General features: G+C 38.4%; 1 protein-coding gene across 1 annotated transcript in view; it reads left to right on the forward strand.

Annotated features, from left to right (window-relative positions):
* PCNX2 (pecanex 2) overlaps window positions 1-17,797 on the forward strand; it is a 160,961-nt gene that overhangs the window by 80,766 nt on the left and 62,398 nt on the right. The window contains exons 22-23 of the mRNA XM_056487140.1: window positions 9,852-9,962; window positions 14,458-14,585. Of these exons, the coding sequence (XP_056343115.1) occupies window positions 9,852-9,962; window positions 14,458-14,585 (239 nt within the window). The remainder of the gene's footprint in view (window positions 1-9,851; window positions 9,963-14,457; window positions 14,586-17,797) is intronic.

Below are 17,797 nucleotides of genomic sequence, written 5' to 3' on the forward strand. Positions count from 1 at the left end.
TCACCTTTAGCTAGGCAGAGTTTATTACACAGTCATGACTGATTTCTGTTTGCACATTGAAAATGTCAGTTTGCCGCTCTCTTAATTAGGGAACGCTAGAAGCGCTGTGTCTTAGTCATAGTGACGGCAATTTTTAAGCAAGTTTACCCCACAAAAAGCTTTGCATTCTTTCAAAACACAGTGGTAATATTTTTTTCTTCAACTAGGCACCAAGGAAGAAAGAATCTAAATTCAAAACAGACATTCACTGCACTAGTCACTCTTAATGCAGATTCTGTGGATTAAAACTTTGCTAATAATATTTGGTAAAGTATTTCTGAATAGCTCACTGATTGTGCTTCCCTTGTTTTCCCCATTGTGATGTTGATTTAATGTAATTTAGTCAAATCAGAAAGTTCAAATGAGCATACTGCTCCCTGAGTAAGCTGGGACACGGAAGTCCGAATTGCTGCTCCCAGATTTTCATCTCTCTTAGCCAAGACACCCACACTGAGGTAACATAGAGAACAAGAGACTCTATTCAGTTCTGTTCCTGAGAATTTTTTTATTTTTTGCCTTTTTGACATCATAGGACTTACTAATGTGATACAATTAATTCAATTTTTTTTTTTTTTAATTATTAGCTGTTTACATTTTGGCAATTCACAGAATGTGTAAACACTAAATGTTGATTTAGGTATATGTAGAGTGTGCTATTTTGTATTTCAAATTGCCTTGGGAAGGCAGCAAGATAAACATTTAGGAAAGATTTTCTTACTTGTTTTTGATAATGATTGCAGCTTTCAATTCAAGTGAAACAGGACTTCTCCATCTTTCTTGAACTAAGACTTTCCGTGTAGTGAGACCAGGTTGTGTCCTTGACAGCAACCTGGGATTTTCTGCCCAAAACTCCTGTTGTCTATAATCTTTAAATCAGAGAGGAATGGTCTTTTAAAAGTATGTGGTTGTTCATTCAAAATGCGTGGGTGTAATGCTCTGATGTATATTCCGCAGGAAGTCAAACCAGATAATCAAGACAGTCTTGGTCTACATGACTCCATGTAAACTTTTCAAATGAGCCAGTTGTTCTCCCTGGATGTTTTAGAAGATGTCAGTGCAAAGGTTAATAAGAATGTTCATATTAGGAGAAAACGGAAATCCACAAAAACTGAGAATATATTCTTCATAGGCATAGCAAAGATGGAATATATAATAGGACTTATGAGATTTCTTCCTAGACTTTTAACACTAGGAAAAATTCTGAGACTTTCTTGTAATAGAGTAAAAAAATGTGGAAATATTAAATGGTTTGAATAGTTTATTTGGAACTGATGAAAAAATGGGCCTTTCTTCCATTCTTTTGCTGTCGACTGACACAATATTTAACTGAGGAAAGGCTCTAACACATGCAAAAGCTATGGGAGGAAGAGCATATGAATGTTTAAGTGATGTTATAGCTCATCCAGTCCATTTTTCTTTGGTGTGATAAAAACAAACAAACAAATAGTAAAACAATTATGTACCCAGCACTGCCTTCTGTGGCAGATGTGTGAGATGCTTTTGAAGGATGTTTGGAGTATGTGTTCAAGAATGAACCGGTATTTAAGTGTGAAGTAGAAGCAAATGCAAATCATTCAAACAGCAGGGATATCAGTTTGAAACTGGCTGAGTGTTAACAAGGATGCTCAGGGCAAGGCTTGTCCCCAGCTCTTTTGCTGTGCTCTGTTAAAAATTTGGTTTTCCTTTTCATCCGTTGCCACAGGCACCCTTTAAATTTTACTGGTGGAAAGGAGTCATAGTATCTCCCTGAACTGCTTTTTGAACCTCAAGCAGAGATGATGTTGAGCTGAAGGAGCAAAGACAGCAAAAAAACCCAGTAGTGTGGCTGTGGATGCTCCTGTCGTTAGTATGCTCTTGGCTACTACAGAGGCCTAGTGGGAGGTTCTTGCAACCTCTTCACTACTGGGAGCATGCTGCTATGCTGGCTCTTACCAGCAACTCTTTCATCTCTACAGCACAACTGAGAAATTGTACTTTGGAATACAGATTTTTGACAAATCTGTGCAGCTTCCTTTAAGCCCTAAAGAGCGAGCCACCCCTAGCTTACACACTCATCTACCAGAAGGATCAGAATGGGAGTGATAAACCCAAGTGCCATTAACCTTCTAATGTATAGGAATACTTCTTGTATCTTTCACTGTCTTATATCTTACTGTCAGTTAGTTTAATGGCCTCCTAATTTGTGTGTGTGTATGAACTAATTAGCAATACAAGAATATGAAATCACCTTATATTTTCTTATCATCAAGTCTTCTGAGGGTTCTGAATTTGTCTTCATGCATAAGGCTAAATAATCAAAGAAGCAGAGCTTGTTAAATTTACTTTCATTAACACTGAATTTATTTGCCTAAGTATTCTTATTCCTGCTGAGCTCGCTTAAATATACAATTTCCCTGTTTGATATTTTTTCTTCTTTCCCAGAATACAGTTTCCAGCTAATAAGGAATCTACATTTTCATAAGATTTTTTTCTCTTTCTGTATACTTCTTTCTGACATAGTATCCAAGACCACACCTTTATGAAAGATGATCTTTGTCCAAGTGGATCCAGCTGATGCAGCCATTTTGTAGCAACCTGGCAGACCTGTGCTGATCAGGCTTAGCTTTTAACATCCTCAACACAATCCCTTGGACAGGAAAGAAATTGTGTGCCACCTTGTTTTCCTTCTTTTTATGAGAAAGTGCTGCCAAGTGCATTGATCTTCTTGGTGCTTTGTTGAAGTCAAGTAATTAACCTACTGGATCTTTTTATTGCCTTTGTGGCAATAAAACTCTTGGTTAGTTCGCATGTCTCATTGATTTAGGTGCTACTTGTAAGTCAAAAGTCTCACTCTTTTTCCTTTCCTCTTCTGATTTTTCATCCTTCTCTAAATCTGACGTTTCACTTCAAAGCTTCTGGCTCTAAGTCGTTAATTCATATTTTAATCCGTTCCGTGCCATTTGTGCATACTGAAATCCAATGTCTTAATCATCTGTATCCTATTGGCTCACAGCTGTTTCCTCAACTTTTGATATCTGGCATATAAACCCTTTTAAGACACTTTCTACTGAGTAAAATACCCAAGGCTACATGTGATATTTGACAGGATAATCCCAGTGGTATTTTCCATAGACTCCTTAACTCTCTTGGGCACGGTACAGTTCATGTTTCCTCTTAATATCGGAGGAATGGTTTAATTGATTTTTCGTTCAGCCTTCTGTCACTGACCTCTTTGTCAGACTTCATCCATTACACTATTCCCAAATTACACTTTCTCTCATTTTTTTTAATTTTGGTATATTTTTTTATTTTCTCTAGAATGGGGCAAGTGCATTTGGGGATTCGTGGAGATGTACACCCACTTACACCTACTCCCAGTATGGCTCAGTATGCCCTGAGGCCTGTGTTCATGTGCATTTGTCCTGATAGAGGCCTGTTCTGTCTGTGTTGATGCAGGGACTGAAGGAGAAACCTGGAGTACTTCAGTGCTAACTTGATGCTTTTTCTTATGTCCACTTTTACCTCAGAATGATAGAATGGCTTGGGTTTGAAGGGACTTTAAATATCACTGAGTTCCAGCTCCCTTGCTATGGGCAGGGACATGTTCTACCAGATCCACTTGCTCAATGCCCTATCCAACCTGGCCTTGAACACTTCCAGGGATGGTGCATCCACAGCTTCTCTGGGCAACCAGTTCCAGTGCCTCACCACCTTCCTAGTGAAGAATTTCTTCCTGATACTTTATCTAAATCTCTTTTAGTTAAAAATCATTCCCCCTTCTCCTATCACTTCAGACCCCTATAAAAAGCTTCTCTTTCCAGCTCTCTTGTAGGTCTCCTTTCAGTGCTGGAAGGCTGCTTTAAAGTCTCTCTGGAGCCTTCTCTTCACCAGGCTGAACAACTCAAACTCTCTCAGCTTTTTCTTTGTAGGAGAGGCACTCCATTCGTCTGACCATCTTCTTTGCCATCCTCTAACTCTAACTCTAAAGGGTTCCTATCTTTCTTGGCCTGGCGGCCCCCAGCCAGATTCAGGGTTCAAGGTGGAGTCTCACCAGAACAGAGCAGAGGGACAGAATCCCCTCCCTCCCCTGCTGCCCACGCTGCTTTGGATGCAGCCCCAGGACACATTTGGCTCTCTGGGCTGTGAGTGCCATTGGCTGCGTCATGCCCAGCCTCTCATCCACCAGCACTTTCAAGTCCTTCTCCTCAGGGCTGCTGTCTATCCATTCCCTGAGCAGCCTGTATTTGTGCTTGGGATTGCCCCAACCCAGGCACAGGAGCTTTCACATGGCTTTGTTCAACTACATGACATTTGCATGGGCCCAATCCTTTCAAAGAGGAAATTTCTGGAAAGATACAGTGTTGGCAGAATCCATGCCTGTGAAGGCTTTCCTGGAAATGCTTGAATCAGTGCAGCTGATGAGTGCAATCCCAGCTGCACTCATTTATTTTGCCCTCTTCATATTAAGCTGATGAGCTCTGATCTTGCCCTTTTTGCCCACCTTGGGATATATGTGTATCTGTTTTTTTACAGTGCACAGATTCCTTCCCTGAGCTCCTGTTATCAGCTTACAATGTCGGAATAAGCAGCATCTGCCATGAGCAGATCCAGAGCTTTATTAGGATTTATCATCATCTCATTGTCATAATCCTTATCATAGTTACATCTGGTTAACATTTAACTTCAATTGTAGGACTTCCAAAGCTTGCTACTCAAACTGCTTAAAACATGCCTGTTTTTTACAGTGTCAGTGTTAAGTGATGAATGTTGTGTTTGAGGAATATATTTTTTCCTCCAAGATTTGATATCAGAGACTTGGAATGATGATATTTTGATCTTCTTGTATCTGTTGCATTAGATGATGATTTTGAAGCCCACAATATAAAGGCTTCAGTTCTCTGTAAGCATATGGAGATAAAGACATCCTGGAAAGTATTTGCTTTAGGTTCAAACAAGCTGTCCAAATACGCCAGTAGAATGTCACAATGACTTGAGACATATGCATTAAAAATCTTTAGTATTTCCTGTAAATCTTGTTTTGCAGGATTTCATAGGTGAAGTTTGTTTTAAATGGTATTAGATAAAAACCCAAAAGTCAATGATTTGCAAAGCCATGAGCAAGAGTAAAATTATTCCACCAAGTTTAATTTGTTATCCTTAAATACATGCATACTTACAGCTTTTCCCTCTTGATGTATATTAATTTTTATTGACATACCAAAAAGAAAATAAAAATATACCAGTATGTATTAGAATTTAATTCTGAAAGCTGGAGTTTCCACTTGATCAGAATTAGCTTAACATGAAAAAGTAACTACTCCTCTCAGAGTCTCAGTTGAAATCATCTCAAGTTCTCAGGATCTAAAGAGGAGTTTAAAGAAATACCTGTTCAAAGTGGAAAGTAATTTATTTCTGCAGTTAACTTTTAATCTCAATTTGTGTTGCCTGTAGAGCATATATATATATATAACGTTATTTTTGTTTAAAACCTGTGTGTGTATATATATATATATACACAGTTTTTTTAAAACATAGAAAAATTCAAACTTAGCAAGAAAATGTTAATGTTAATGCATTATTTAATCCCAGAGTTGCCAAGAAGTCTGCCCACACAGAATCCCAAAAGATGCCAAACACATAGAAGGACCGCCAAAGTCTGAGAGCGTTGCATAGTCTCCATCTTACACAGAGTCATTTAAATTCAGGTGTTAACCTCTGCCTAGTTTATTAAAATCTACCAAATTGAGAAAAGGAGATACCATTTCAGTGATGTTTCAAACTCCACGCATCTTTTGTTTTTCATGTGTGGTAACTAATTCTCATTAACTTCATTTGTAATAATACTTAAATTTGGTTAAGTAAGAATAACCAGATTTAAAGAAAATCCCAGGAAGATAAGTCTTTGCTTTGTTTATTACTCACTGGTATGCTAGAAGTCTGTAGAGGCTTCAGAACTCATAGGAGACTTAAGGATGGTTAACATAAAATGTGTGTCTACATAAAATAAACATGAGAGATGGATGCATGTTCTGCACTTCTACTTGGTGGCAGTGGGAATGTGCTGGTTTAAATTCACTGAGCATTCTGATAATTTAAAGTATCAAAGACTTTAAAAACGGCTTACTATGTAAAACTGTCACATGCATAAAGATATCTAGGAATATTAGAACTTTTATGCCCCCTAAATAATATATAATTATATATTTTAAATAATATATAAACATATAATAGTTTCTGCTTATTGAACTGTAGAAAACATTGAAGATTTAATAAGGCTTAATACAAATACTCTTTTATCATCTAAACTGGGATACAGAAGTCTTAAGAATTAATTTTTTATATATATTTAAGGAAATGGTTATAAAAAGAGGGTTAAAATTCACCAGAGGCTATTTTTTTTTCCATCTTGACTTTAGATGGGAAGGTTTCCTCTTTGTATCTAGCACTGTTATACCTCACCCTCTCTCATTCAAGCAGAACTCTACTGGGGATAATTTGTGTGTTTCATAGAATCACAGAAGGGCTGAGGTGTTCCCATCTCTTGGAAGTGAGTTTTTTCTAGTCTGGTTCAATGCGCCTGTTACTGATCCTTTACTATGTAGGGTGTCTCAATTTCTCCATGCTTCCTCACAGGTCTCAGAGGCCCCTGACTTGAAGGGTCACCAGTAAAGACCAAGGCAAGGAAGGCATTGAGTACTTTGGCCTTCCCTGTGCCCTTTGCTCCAGGTCCCCTGCCCCATCCATCAACAGGTCCATGTGATTTTTTTCCAGTCTATGTGTTGCTGTTGATACACCTGTAGAAGTCCTTTCTGTTGCCTTTTACTTTCCTCAACAGATTTAGCTCCAGATAGACTTGCCTTTTCTCTCCTTTTCTAATTAATTCTGTATTGTTTCTGACAATTTAAAAGAGATGAAAGTTTTCCTCTTTAGCTCATGTTCTCAGATTACTGAAGGTTGAAATGGGGCTAGCTTTAATTGAAATAAGAGAATAGCTCAGGCTCCCTGTTTATAAAGGCAATTTTTAGCAGCTTCAGTTTCTTTCTGTGAGAAAAGCTCTGCGAGTTCTCCTATCAGATATAGGAGGAAGCATATTGCATATTGGATGATAAGGAGAAACAGTTTCTCAGATTGTTCTAGCAAAATGAAAAAGAGAAAATGTAAAGCCATGTCCTCCTTTCCTAAATCTCAGTGTTGTAGTTGTTAGATGACATCACCTTTAGCAATCATAGTTAGAGATGTAAAATGCTAATGGCATGTTACCCTGAAGGCATTTTGTAGAACATGCCCTGGAAGCAGGGATTTAAGAGGTAATAGAGGCACTTGACAACTCTTAATGAAAGCAGTAGTTTGAAAATCACACATTTCCAAGCTTTTAAGTGTGGTGCTGTAAGGCTTTCAAAAACCAAGAGAGGTTCACTGAAGTGTTCTTGCTTCATGTTCTTGTGAATGGAAATGAGCTCCTTTGCCAGTCTTGTGGAAGTGTTAGCTGAGAGGCAAATATTGAAAGAAACAACAGCAAGTTCAAGCAGTGGTGAATGCAAAAGCAGTAGGACTTGTTAGATGCAACTTGGGCTCCACGGGCCAAGTTTTGCAAGGTGTAAATATTAAAGAACAACTGAAAATTATGTACTGGAACAAAGAGCCAGAAGAGTGTCCTCCTGGATTTGGCTTCCTAGCAAATGCAAAACCTGAATTTTATTTGAGATTTGAAAACCTTTTGATGAATTCTGTGCTTTGAGTGCAGCTGGGGTGATTTATGGCTCTGTGATTTCAATCTGTAGCTGGCAGAACTTTGCTGGGTTGTGCTGCAGCTTTGAATTTTTGGGGTTTCAAATGCAAGTCATTAGCTTTTTCCAGCCCTTCACTGAAATCTTTTTGCAGATAAATTTTTTCTTCCAGCTGTTCGTTGTGATGTTTCAGATAAATAAAAATGAAGCAACAAAAAAAGCAATCCCACAATCTACTAAATAAGATTCAAATAAATAAATGTCTGTTTGCATTTCAGTTCAGTTTTACTTGCCTACTTTAATGCTGCAGTCTGCAAGTCGTGTGTAGTATTTTTGACAGAAAACAAAGTTAGCAAGGTACGAGTTTTTCAAGCTAAATAGGGGTAACAGGCTGTGCATCGAAGGATTTGTAACAGCTTGTTTTTATCAGGGCTTTTGGTTTTCAATAGCATATCTATGCAAAGTAAGTGTAGTCTGTACTTTACATATTGCTCCTAATTTGAGTCATGCCAAAGCAAAGAAAATGTGTGAATCACTGCTTGCATCTCAACTGGAAGGTTTACTAGTTGTAACTGGCTCTAACATGACACTGGTTGTACCAAGTTAGCAGCTACTGTCTGATAGTTTTGTAGCACAAAGACCAGAGCAGGTCAATGCTACAAGTGATTCTTACTTCCCTCACATTTAATATGCAATTATTCACTACAGTCTGTGGAGAAGCTCAGTGAAACATCCTGTAAGTGCATTGCTACTGTGGATACAGATGGCCAAGTGGGACTTTGGGGGTGGTGACTTAAGGAGGGGTGAAAGGAGCTGGCCAGGAGATGGTGTGTCCTCTCTGACTGTCAGCTTACATGAGGTGTGCCCAGAACCGAGGCCAGCTGTCATGGGAAAGCTTGTGTCTGTGCTGATGAGCTCTCCCAGGTGTGCCAGGGGCAGTTATGGAATTGCCACCTAGAAATGAACTATGGAGGTTTTCGTTCAAAAGGATTCCTGGAGATTGTTTGGAAGAGTGTTATCTGGGCCAGACCAGAACCTTCCCAGACGCCTTTCTAATGGTTTAAAAATACGCACAATAGCAATGCTTGAGAACATTCCCTGGAAGCGTTTTAATGTACAAGTGTTGATGCAGTCTCAATGTCTTTAAGGGTGTTGGCAAAGTCTTGTTTTTCATGAACTCAAATTAAAAAGGATTACTCTAGGAAATTCAACATACATTTGCTGTAGGGGTATGAAATATTGCATATACTCCTGTTTCACTGTCAACTTCTGTGTGTGTTGAGAACTGATGTCTATTGATGGCCAAATCTTTCCTGACAGTTTGTCAGGAACCCACTCTGCAATAGATGAGACATAAGATCTGTTTTGGCCTGATGCCGAGAGAAACAATGGGGGTGGGGGAGTAGGGGGGGAATGTATTCCAGAGAATAAGTACACATCATTCTTGAATCAGAATCAGATACTGCTAGTTGCAGCACCAAGCATATTTTACAGGAAGCAAAAGTAAATTTGTTGTGTTTTTCAGTTTGTACTGCGCAACAATAAAAGCTCATATTTATGCAATGTTTTTATGATACAATGGTCTTGAAAATGCAGCTACAGTTCATGATTAATGCCGTGCATATGCTTACACCATGATAGTTTCTCCCGTTGAGTCAACCACTGCAAGTGCTGTGTTCTTGAGAAGTTCCATGTGCATAGCCACACATCACACATTGAACTTCTCTGTTCACTGTATCCAGTTTGTGCTGGAGTCTCCTCTCCCATAATTGTCTGACTTGTTCATATATAGTCATTGAATATCAGAACCTATTTTCCCACTTTCTGATTAGAGCAGACATACTTCTGTAAGGTAATCTGGGAGCTATCTCGCCATGGGGGTCAAAAATGTGCCTCATTGCAAGTTTGAATTTTGAATGAAGAATGTACTTTAATGCCTTACTGAAGTAAGACCTTAATACCTATAAAAGTTAATAATACAACTTAACTCGTGTTTATTCCAGGGCACAGTTTTTAAGTGTCTTTTTCAGATACTACTTTTGAAATTATCTCAGTGCCTAAAAAGTGAAGTGACCCTGTTTTTCTTTTTTTCCTCTTTTTTTTCAGCTGTGGGACCTTCTGCAGAAGTTGCAGTTCATCATGACATACATTGCCCCCTGGCAGATTGCCTGGGGGTCATCGTTCCATGTTTTTGCTCAGCTCTTTGCAATACCTCATATCCTTTATAAATTTGTTTTTATTTATTCTTAACTTCCTCTTCATGTATGCAATTTATGTACAATGTTGGAACGAGATTTGAAATTCTTAGGTAATTTACTTTAAAATTTGAAAATCCTGGAACATCTTCTGAGAAATACGGTTTTCTCTTTTTTCCTTTTCTTTTTTTGGCTGCATAGGATCTGAAACTAGGAAACTGAACACTGACTCAACCTGATGTGTTTATTCCCACCCAGCCCCATTCTGCAGATCACTTACTTCCCCGGTCCTCAGCACTGAGTTTTGATGCATCCAGCAAGAAATGTTGTGACAGACGTATTGCTGGGCTTATGGCTGACTGAGCTCTCAAATATTAGTTTCTTTCTCAGTTGTTTCTAGTTGGTATGTCAGATATAAATTCATTTCAGTGAGCCAATTTCTGCTGCAGCTGTCCTGATTTTTTTTCAGTTGCAGGAGCAGCTAGATTTTTACATTTTAATGTAAATTTTTTCATTGGGGTGCTGAGAAATAGTCTCCTTTTTAACCTTTCCACTCTTTTATGACTAAAAATCTATGTTTGTCAGCACCAAAGCAGACCTTCAGAAGCAGTCTGTTTTGGTGCCTGTTCCAGGGCTGTCTCCAGGTTTGTGGATATGGGGAGTAAAACACAGAGTTCAATGAACTCCAGATGACCTATCTGTAGGCTTAAAGAGTATATATTGAATTTTTAGAAAAAAATAATTCAATTTAAATTCAAATTCAGTTAGAAACTTAATTGAATACAGAAAAAAAAACCAACAAAAAACATTTTAACTGAACAAATGTAGCTTCTTTGAAATCTATGGCATTACCATATACTAGCTTTTTATTTCTTCCTTCCCTGCTAGCCAGAGTTGTGGAAGAAGAGTTGATAAAGCAGTTCTAGTTCAGACCTACTGACAAGTTTACTTTGTACTGTTTATTAGGTATACACACTTATGTCTTCGTCCCTTTCATCCCACAGGGTTGGGATTTTTTTCTCTTGAGTGATTTCTTCCGTCTGCTCTTTGCTGTGAAACATAAGCAATGTTGAGTAACAATGCTTATGTTTCTTGATGGGAAGAATAAATGGAAGCCTCAGAGAAAGGGAAGTGCACACTGAATAACTCCCAGAGGGAAAGTTTTAGATTGTCTCCTTATAGAAGGAAAGCATTATAAAAGCAGTGATCTGTCCTAAGAGTTTTAGGTGATTTGTAGCAAATCTTTCAAGACTTTCACAACAAAAATATGTTTTCTGTTGGGGAAAATATATGAATTTATTTAGCAAAACATTTAAGAATTAAGATTATATTTCAACAAGTTTCCCTTTAGTCATGAATACTTTCTATAGTGGTGACTTTACTCTTGATAAAATTACCAATTAAATTTTTCAAAATGGAAAGTAGCTAAACCAGAGTTTTGTTTGTTTACAGAGTTATTGCTAAAGTGATCTAACCTAGCTTTTTATTATTTATATTTATAGTATGCTTTGTAAATGCAAATCTGTCTTCTAAGGCAGTGCAGCAATTAAGATACTGGTTAAATGCTGAAGTTAATATTCCCACAACAGCAATAACTCTGCCTCTTTGCACAGTAATTTTATTTGTTGTTATCATAACCCTGCAAACAGTAATGATAAATGCATGTTGCAGTTTACAGAGGTACTAAAACTGCCATTTCTTTACAGAGTTAATTATTTGTGGCTCCTAATTGCTTCAATCAGTTCTGCAAACAGGATGTAAATTTTTTAATTTCAAAGTGCCTGAGTGAACTTTTGCTGCAGAGCTCAGTGAGATGAGTAGTTCAGCATACTTCAATTCCTTTGAGTGCAGCGTGCAGGGCGCAAAGGGCAACACGTGTGGAGCTTTGCCTCATGGAGATTGTAGAGTCTGCACCATTAGAAATCATCAGGATTTTAGCTGAATGTCTATCAGGAGTCATACAGTTTTAGCTGATCCTGCTTGTGGCTGCTAGATGGACTAAGTGACCCTTCAAAGTCCCTCTTAATCCTAAAAGACCAGGAACAGAAAAGGACTTCAGACTTGAGGACAGATCTGCAACTGCACTTCCTAGCATTTAAGTGGGTAAGATGAGTTTATGCATTTATAAATATCAGCTCACTGAGAAAGTCAGTCTTGTTTGTAGTTCAAAGGCAGATTTAACCTAAGAAGGGAACAGTGAAATTGGAGGGGCAAAAAAAAAAGTTTGTAGTTGAGATCATCCTGTTGAGGGGAGTTTCTGCTTTGGTTGTTTTAGGGTTACAGCTGTAACATCAGAAAACACAGCCCTGTGACAGTCAGTTTTCCCATCCCCTAGGTGATTGTGTGCCTGGAAGGGACCTGTAGTAATTGCAAGTAAAAATGTGGGTTTTGAGAAGCAGAGGATCTGAGCTGGCCTTACTCTGGGTAGTTTTGTGTTAAAAGAAGGGGACAGGAGATTTTCAAAATGGCAGTCTGTCACTTGTTTTGAAGCTGCTTTGAATTTAAACAGATTTTTAAATTGCAAGAATTAATCCTCAAAGACAATGTTTTATTTAATGTGGAAGAGTTGTTAGCTTTGGAGTTTTTGTTCTCAAAATTTGATTTTGGCCATGTTAGAACGAAAATCCATTATTCACAAAGAAATAAGTTCTACTTCTAGACAATAAAACCTAACAAAGGTACTCAGGAAACCTGGCTTGGGGCATAGTGTAAGAAAGTATGCCTGTAAGTTTTTGGCACTTCTTTTTTTACTCAGACACAGTTAAAGCGTTGATATTTAATGTAAATAAATAATGACCTAATAAAAAAAAATTGATATCCTGAAATAGAAGTACCTCGCGACAGATAATTGCCCACTGCACACATTAGATATGCATAAGAGAATCAGATGCTGTTTCTTGCTCTCATTACAGGCTTACAGATATGAAACAGTTAAAATCACTTTTCACAAATCAAATGGGTAGTGTCTTCTACTGTCCATTTAGTAGAGCATTATGTTTTGAGAAAAAAACCCCCTGTTGCTACTGATTATGTCTAAGACAGAAACGGTTCACAGTGGTGTGCAAAATGTCTTAGCTCATGATGGTGGCAATTTTAAAATCAATCATTATATTAGTACTTTAAAAAACTTGGTTTGCTGCCCTTATCTGTCCTCTGCTCTCTTTTCCTCTCTTTAGCTCCTGTGCCTCCTTCCATTATCTGACACTTGTAAATACATCTTTCACAGCCAGTGCTTATTTATGACTGCACTGTAATGTGACATCTTTTGATGCACTTGCTTTCTGCTCTGTACTCTCTGTCACTTTTTTAAACTTTAGACTCTCAGGGCAACTTATTTTTCAATCTCTCTGATGCACAAAGACACCATTACAGACCACTGTCTTTTAGTAAGGTTGAGAGATTTAAAAGGTATTTTTTGGCAAATACTTGTTTCCAGATTTTTCAAATGGCTTTGAAAGCGTGGCTAACTAGCAGTTTTACTGGAAGTGCTGTACCAAGAATGATGCTATTTTTTTAAAACGGGCTTTCTGGGAAGTTTGAAGGATTGTGGGACACACGTACAGTATATTGCTATAAGAGGGTAAGCTAAAGCACTCTGGTTATTGAGTGATTTTACCTGAAATTTAGTTTGAGATGTGCTTGATCACTGTCTATTGATAGTAGTTCCTTTAGTTCACGGCTTCTTTATTTTGCACCTCCCTTCCAAAGAGGAGGAATGTCAACTGGTCTATTATGCCAGTTTGAAAGTAATTTTTGTTAAATTTCATGGGTGTGTTATGAATTAGTGAAGAATTTAGGCCTAACATTTTATTTTCTTCCATTTATTTAATTATGTTCCTTTTAACTTACATCTTTTTCAGTATCCTTATGCATCTCCTAACTTGCTTTCCAGCAGCCTGAATTATTATTGCATTTTAAGTAAACTATGGGTTCAGACATTGATTATGATGTTTATGTGTGATACTTATTATTCCCCTGTCCTCACCTTTTCATTTCTTATATATTTCAAAAGTATGAAACACTGAATATTTTTTTGCTTTTGGTCAGCATGGAATAACAAATTCTCGGGAAGAATTAATGTCATCAAAGCGTGACTTTGAAGCAGCAGGTTGGAGTATAGAGGCATAGTTTCTTCACATACCATGTCATTCTAAAACAAGCAGAAACCCATAGAATGGAACACTGGACACGATGAAAGCAAGACTCCAGTATGGAGAACAAATAATTTCCAAGAGGATTGGTTCTCTTCCTCGTGTGTGTGTTTTAAACTCTGTGTCAGACTCTGGAAAGGCACTTTTATGTTTTATGTTTTACACAGAAGGTGGCTTAGGTAGCTGGGCAAGGGTGTTTGCTGCACTGCCTCTGCTTAGCATCTGTCCTCGGGCAGAGATTAGACTGGGCCACCCCGATAATAAAACTGTAGCATTGAGGAGCCACTGAGTAATGCTGGTAATGTGTGATTTGGCACTACCTGCCTTCCTACCTTTCCATGTTACCTTAACTTGCAATTTTCAGACTCTGCTATGCTTTTTTTTCAAACTCTGGCCGCTTCAGTCTTTTCTACACCACTGAGTCCATTTCTGGGTAGCGTCATCTTCATCGCATCGTACGCACGACCAGTCAAGTTCTGGGAGAAAAACTACAAGTAAGACTCTTCAAAAATTTCTACCCTTGTTATTTGTAAGGGTTTTATTCTGGTTAGTTTCATTTCTGGTGGTATTTTTGTTTCCAAAGCTAATCCTTAAATTAGGGCATGAGAGGTTAATCTTTGAATCTTGTTTCTGGTGTTTTACTTTCCCATGGTTATTTGGCTATTTCTGAAAATGTATTTAAGCAATTATCGGTATGTTACAGATGCGGTGTCATGTTGCATTTGTTGTACAGACACACAGTAACGAAACTGTGAAAAAGAAAAAGCAGTAAAACTCCCAGTAGTCAGCCTTTTTTTGTCTTGCTAGCTAGTGCTAGCAACTAAATCTCTGAAGCCTTTGGCACTTGCAGTCAGACTGCATAAATACATTTTATACTAACTAGGCTGACTAAATGCTACCCTGTGGGATGCAGCAGGTAACTGCAGCTGCAGAACTGTGATATAAGGCACACAGGGAAAATTGCATTGGCCAAGTCAGGGCTTGGCCTCACCAGAGAGAAGGGCCATACACTTACCACGCCTCGTGTTAGTGCTGCTGGTGTCTCTTAGTTTGAAGAGTTTTATTTTGTTACTTTTTGTCTTGTGTCAGTGAGTGAATATGTACTCATCTATAAAGAAATTAGTCAAACAAAGGCAAGATATATAAAGATGTATAAAGAGGTTTTGTATTTGTTTCTGAATGCGATCAGATTTGTGGAAACCTTTCGAGAGGAGCTGAATTTTGCACACTGGGACTAGATCTTGAAAAATCCTCTCCCACATCTTTTTTACTGGGTCAACAGTTCAGTTCTTTCAAGGCTGTGGAGGGCAGTTATGGAAAGGCAGGAAACTACCACTAATCCCACAGACAGCTATACAGTTTTGGATGGAAACTTTGAACGATACTAAGTCGGAAGTGAGAATTTTAACATCTGCTACATTTTACTTCAACCAGAGCATTTTGAAGGCATGCAGTTCCCTTTCTAGAGAACCAGCCTCTGCTGAAGGTACATTGTCACATCCTGAGGTGTCTCCTTAGACCTGAGATCACCTCTGGTGGACATGCAGGTGGTTTGGAACCCAGCTCTTTCCAATGCCCGCCGATGAGAGACTGCAGGAGGCTGTTCTTAGAGGTTTTCATGGTTGTTTATTGTTGCTTATCTCAGGAATGCTTTGTCCAGCGAACAGCAGTCTGCTCGCCAGACATCCATGGCAGAATCCGCCTGGCAGAGGCAGGACTTATCTTTTATAGTCTAAACTACGTACTAGGTATTTACAAATGACCCCCAATACAATACAATCTTGTTACATGGTCCAGATCTGTTCTCATCCAATCTAAAAGTGCCAGCGTGTCACCCAGCATGGATGACACGGAGAAGAAGGAGGAAGAATATCCACACCCCCAATTCTCCATTTTGGCCACGTGTCCCTTATCACAAACATTCTAGAAATCTGCTAATTCTACATTCTAACAGTCTAATTTACACTCCATTTACTTTTGTGGCTTGCATTTCTTCTCTCAATGTCGGCAAACTGCTCCAAGGAGCCAAATCCAGCCCCTGAGACACCTGGGTCTCATTCCAGGGTCTTTGGGGACCCCGCCAGGGGGGTCTTAAACCTTCCAAGGAAGCCAGAGGAATACTCTGGACTCCCACATCTCCCCCCTCTGTTTGCACCAAAAACATCTCTTTTACAGCTTTCTCCATGGCATGACAAATGCACTGAATGATGCATGGCAAAATGACGAGAAGAACTACAAGCCCTACTAATATATAAAATTCTACTTTCAAAATTTCTTTTTACAAAGGTAAAAGATCAAAAATGTCAAACAGACCATCCATCCTTGATCTAGTAACTTTTTCAAGCTTTGCCACACCTTTTTGCAACTGTCTTATGTTCTTCTGAGTTGATTTTGAATGATCAGACAAGTTCATGCAAGCAGGGATAGCAGCCCAAATTTTGTCCCTACAAACAAAAAATGTTCCCAGCAGTAACTGTGCTAAAACTTGGAAGGATGGTTTGTTTGAGACTATAATACAATTATTATATACATCCTGTTTCAGAGTAACATTCATTGTTTGATTCTTTGTCACTCCTGAAATATTAAATACAATGCAGAAGTCCATTCTTGTTGAAGCAAAACATTTCTAATTCTTCTGGTTCGAAAAAGGCCACAGGGAGAAATTGAACCCACACATGCCATCCGTCCACAGGAGCTGTCACAACTCGCATTGCCCATGAAGGGATGCCCTCTGGAATGGGCCATTCTCTCACTGGCAATCCCACCAGACATATTGAAAATGGCCTTCCTGGCCTGGAATGTCCCAAACAAATTGTGTCCAACCCCGCTGTTTCTGTTAAATTTTCTCCAAACCTTCTCCCTTGGCTGCATCACTGATAAATCTGCTTTGTTATCTAACATAGTTGACGAAAAGATAAGATACAACATTTAAACAAACATGTTTCACTGTCAGTCCTTAAATCTTTTATGTCTTGTCTGAAAATGAGTTCACATCCTTTGTCTTCAATTTTGTCTGCGAACTATTTTCCTCACTTCCACGATTGGCTTCTGCTTGCGTTTGGGCCCAATATGGTTTCATGCATTTTGTAGGAATCCATCTCAATCCTTTATCTGTGAAAACACAAGCACAATCTTTTCCCCACATGATTAGTTTGAAAGGCCCTTCAGTTTTTACCTGTTTCTAAATTTCTGATCAAAACCAAAGGATTTTCTTTTAGCTTTGCTCTTGTATCATTTGTAAAATATCTTATAATTGGTGGAGTTCACTCTAAAAAAGAACTATTTAAGAAGTTTAATACATAATAAAACTTTTGTTCAATCACATGTGAGGCATAGCTTCTGTCTCCCCCCCCTTTTTTTTTTTCTCTAAAATTGTTCATAAAATGATGTCAACTAGGATATAAATGTTTTTTCAGTTTTCCAAAAAATGAGTATTTTGTCACGTCCGTCTGCTACAGTTGAAGACCTTGCAGTCCCCTAGGGTTGACTGCTCCCATAAAAACTGGCGACTATATCATTTGACAATCCCGACAGGACTAAGTAATTTCTTTTGCTTGGCTTTTTTGAAATGTGAAAAAATTCAATCAATGCTTGTGTATTTTGATGAAAAATGCATGGCTTAATTTTACCTGCTTAAAAATATCTGGCAAGGTTTGCAAAAGACATGGTCAATCCGGCTGTCCGTGCATTCCCTCTACCAAAATTC

Source organism: Oenanthe melanoleuca, chromosome 3 (genome assembly GCF_029582105.1).
Source record: "Oenanthe melanoleuca isolate GR-GAL-2019-014 chromosome 3, OMel1.0, whole genome shotgun sequence".
Lineage (NCBI taxonomy): Eukaryota > Metazoa > Chordata > Aves > Passeriformes > Muscicapidae > Oenanthe > Oenanthe melanoleuca.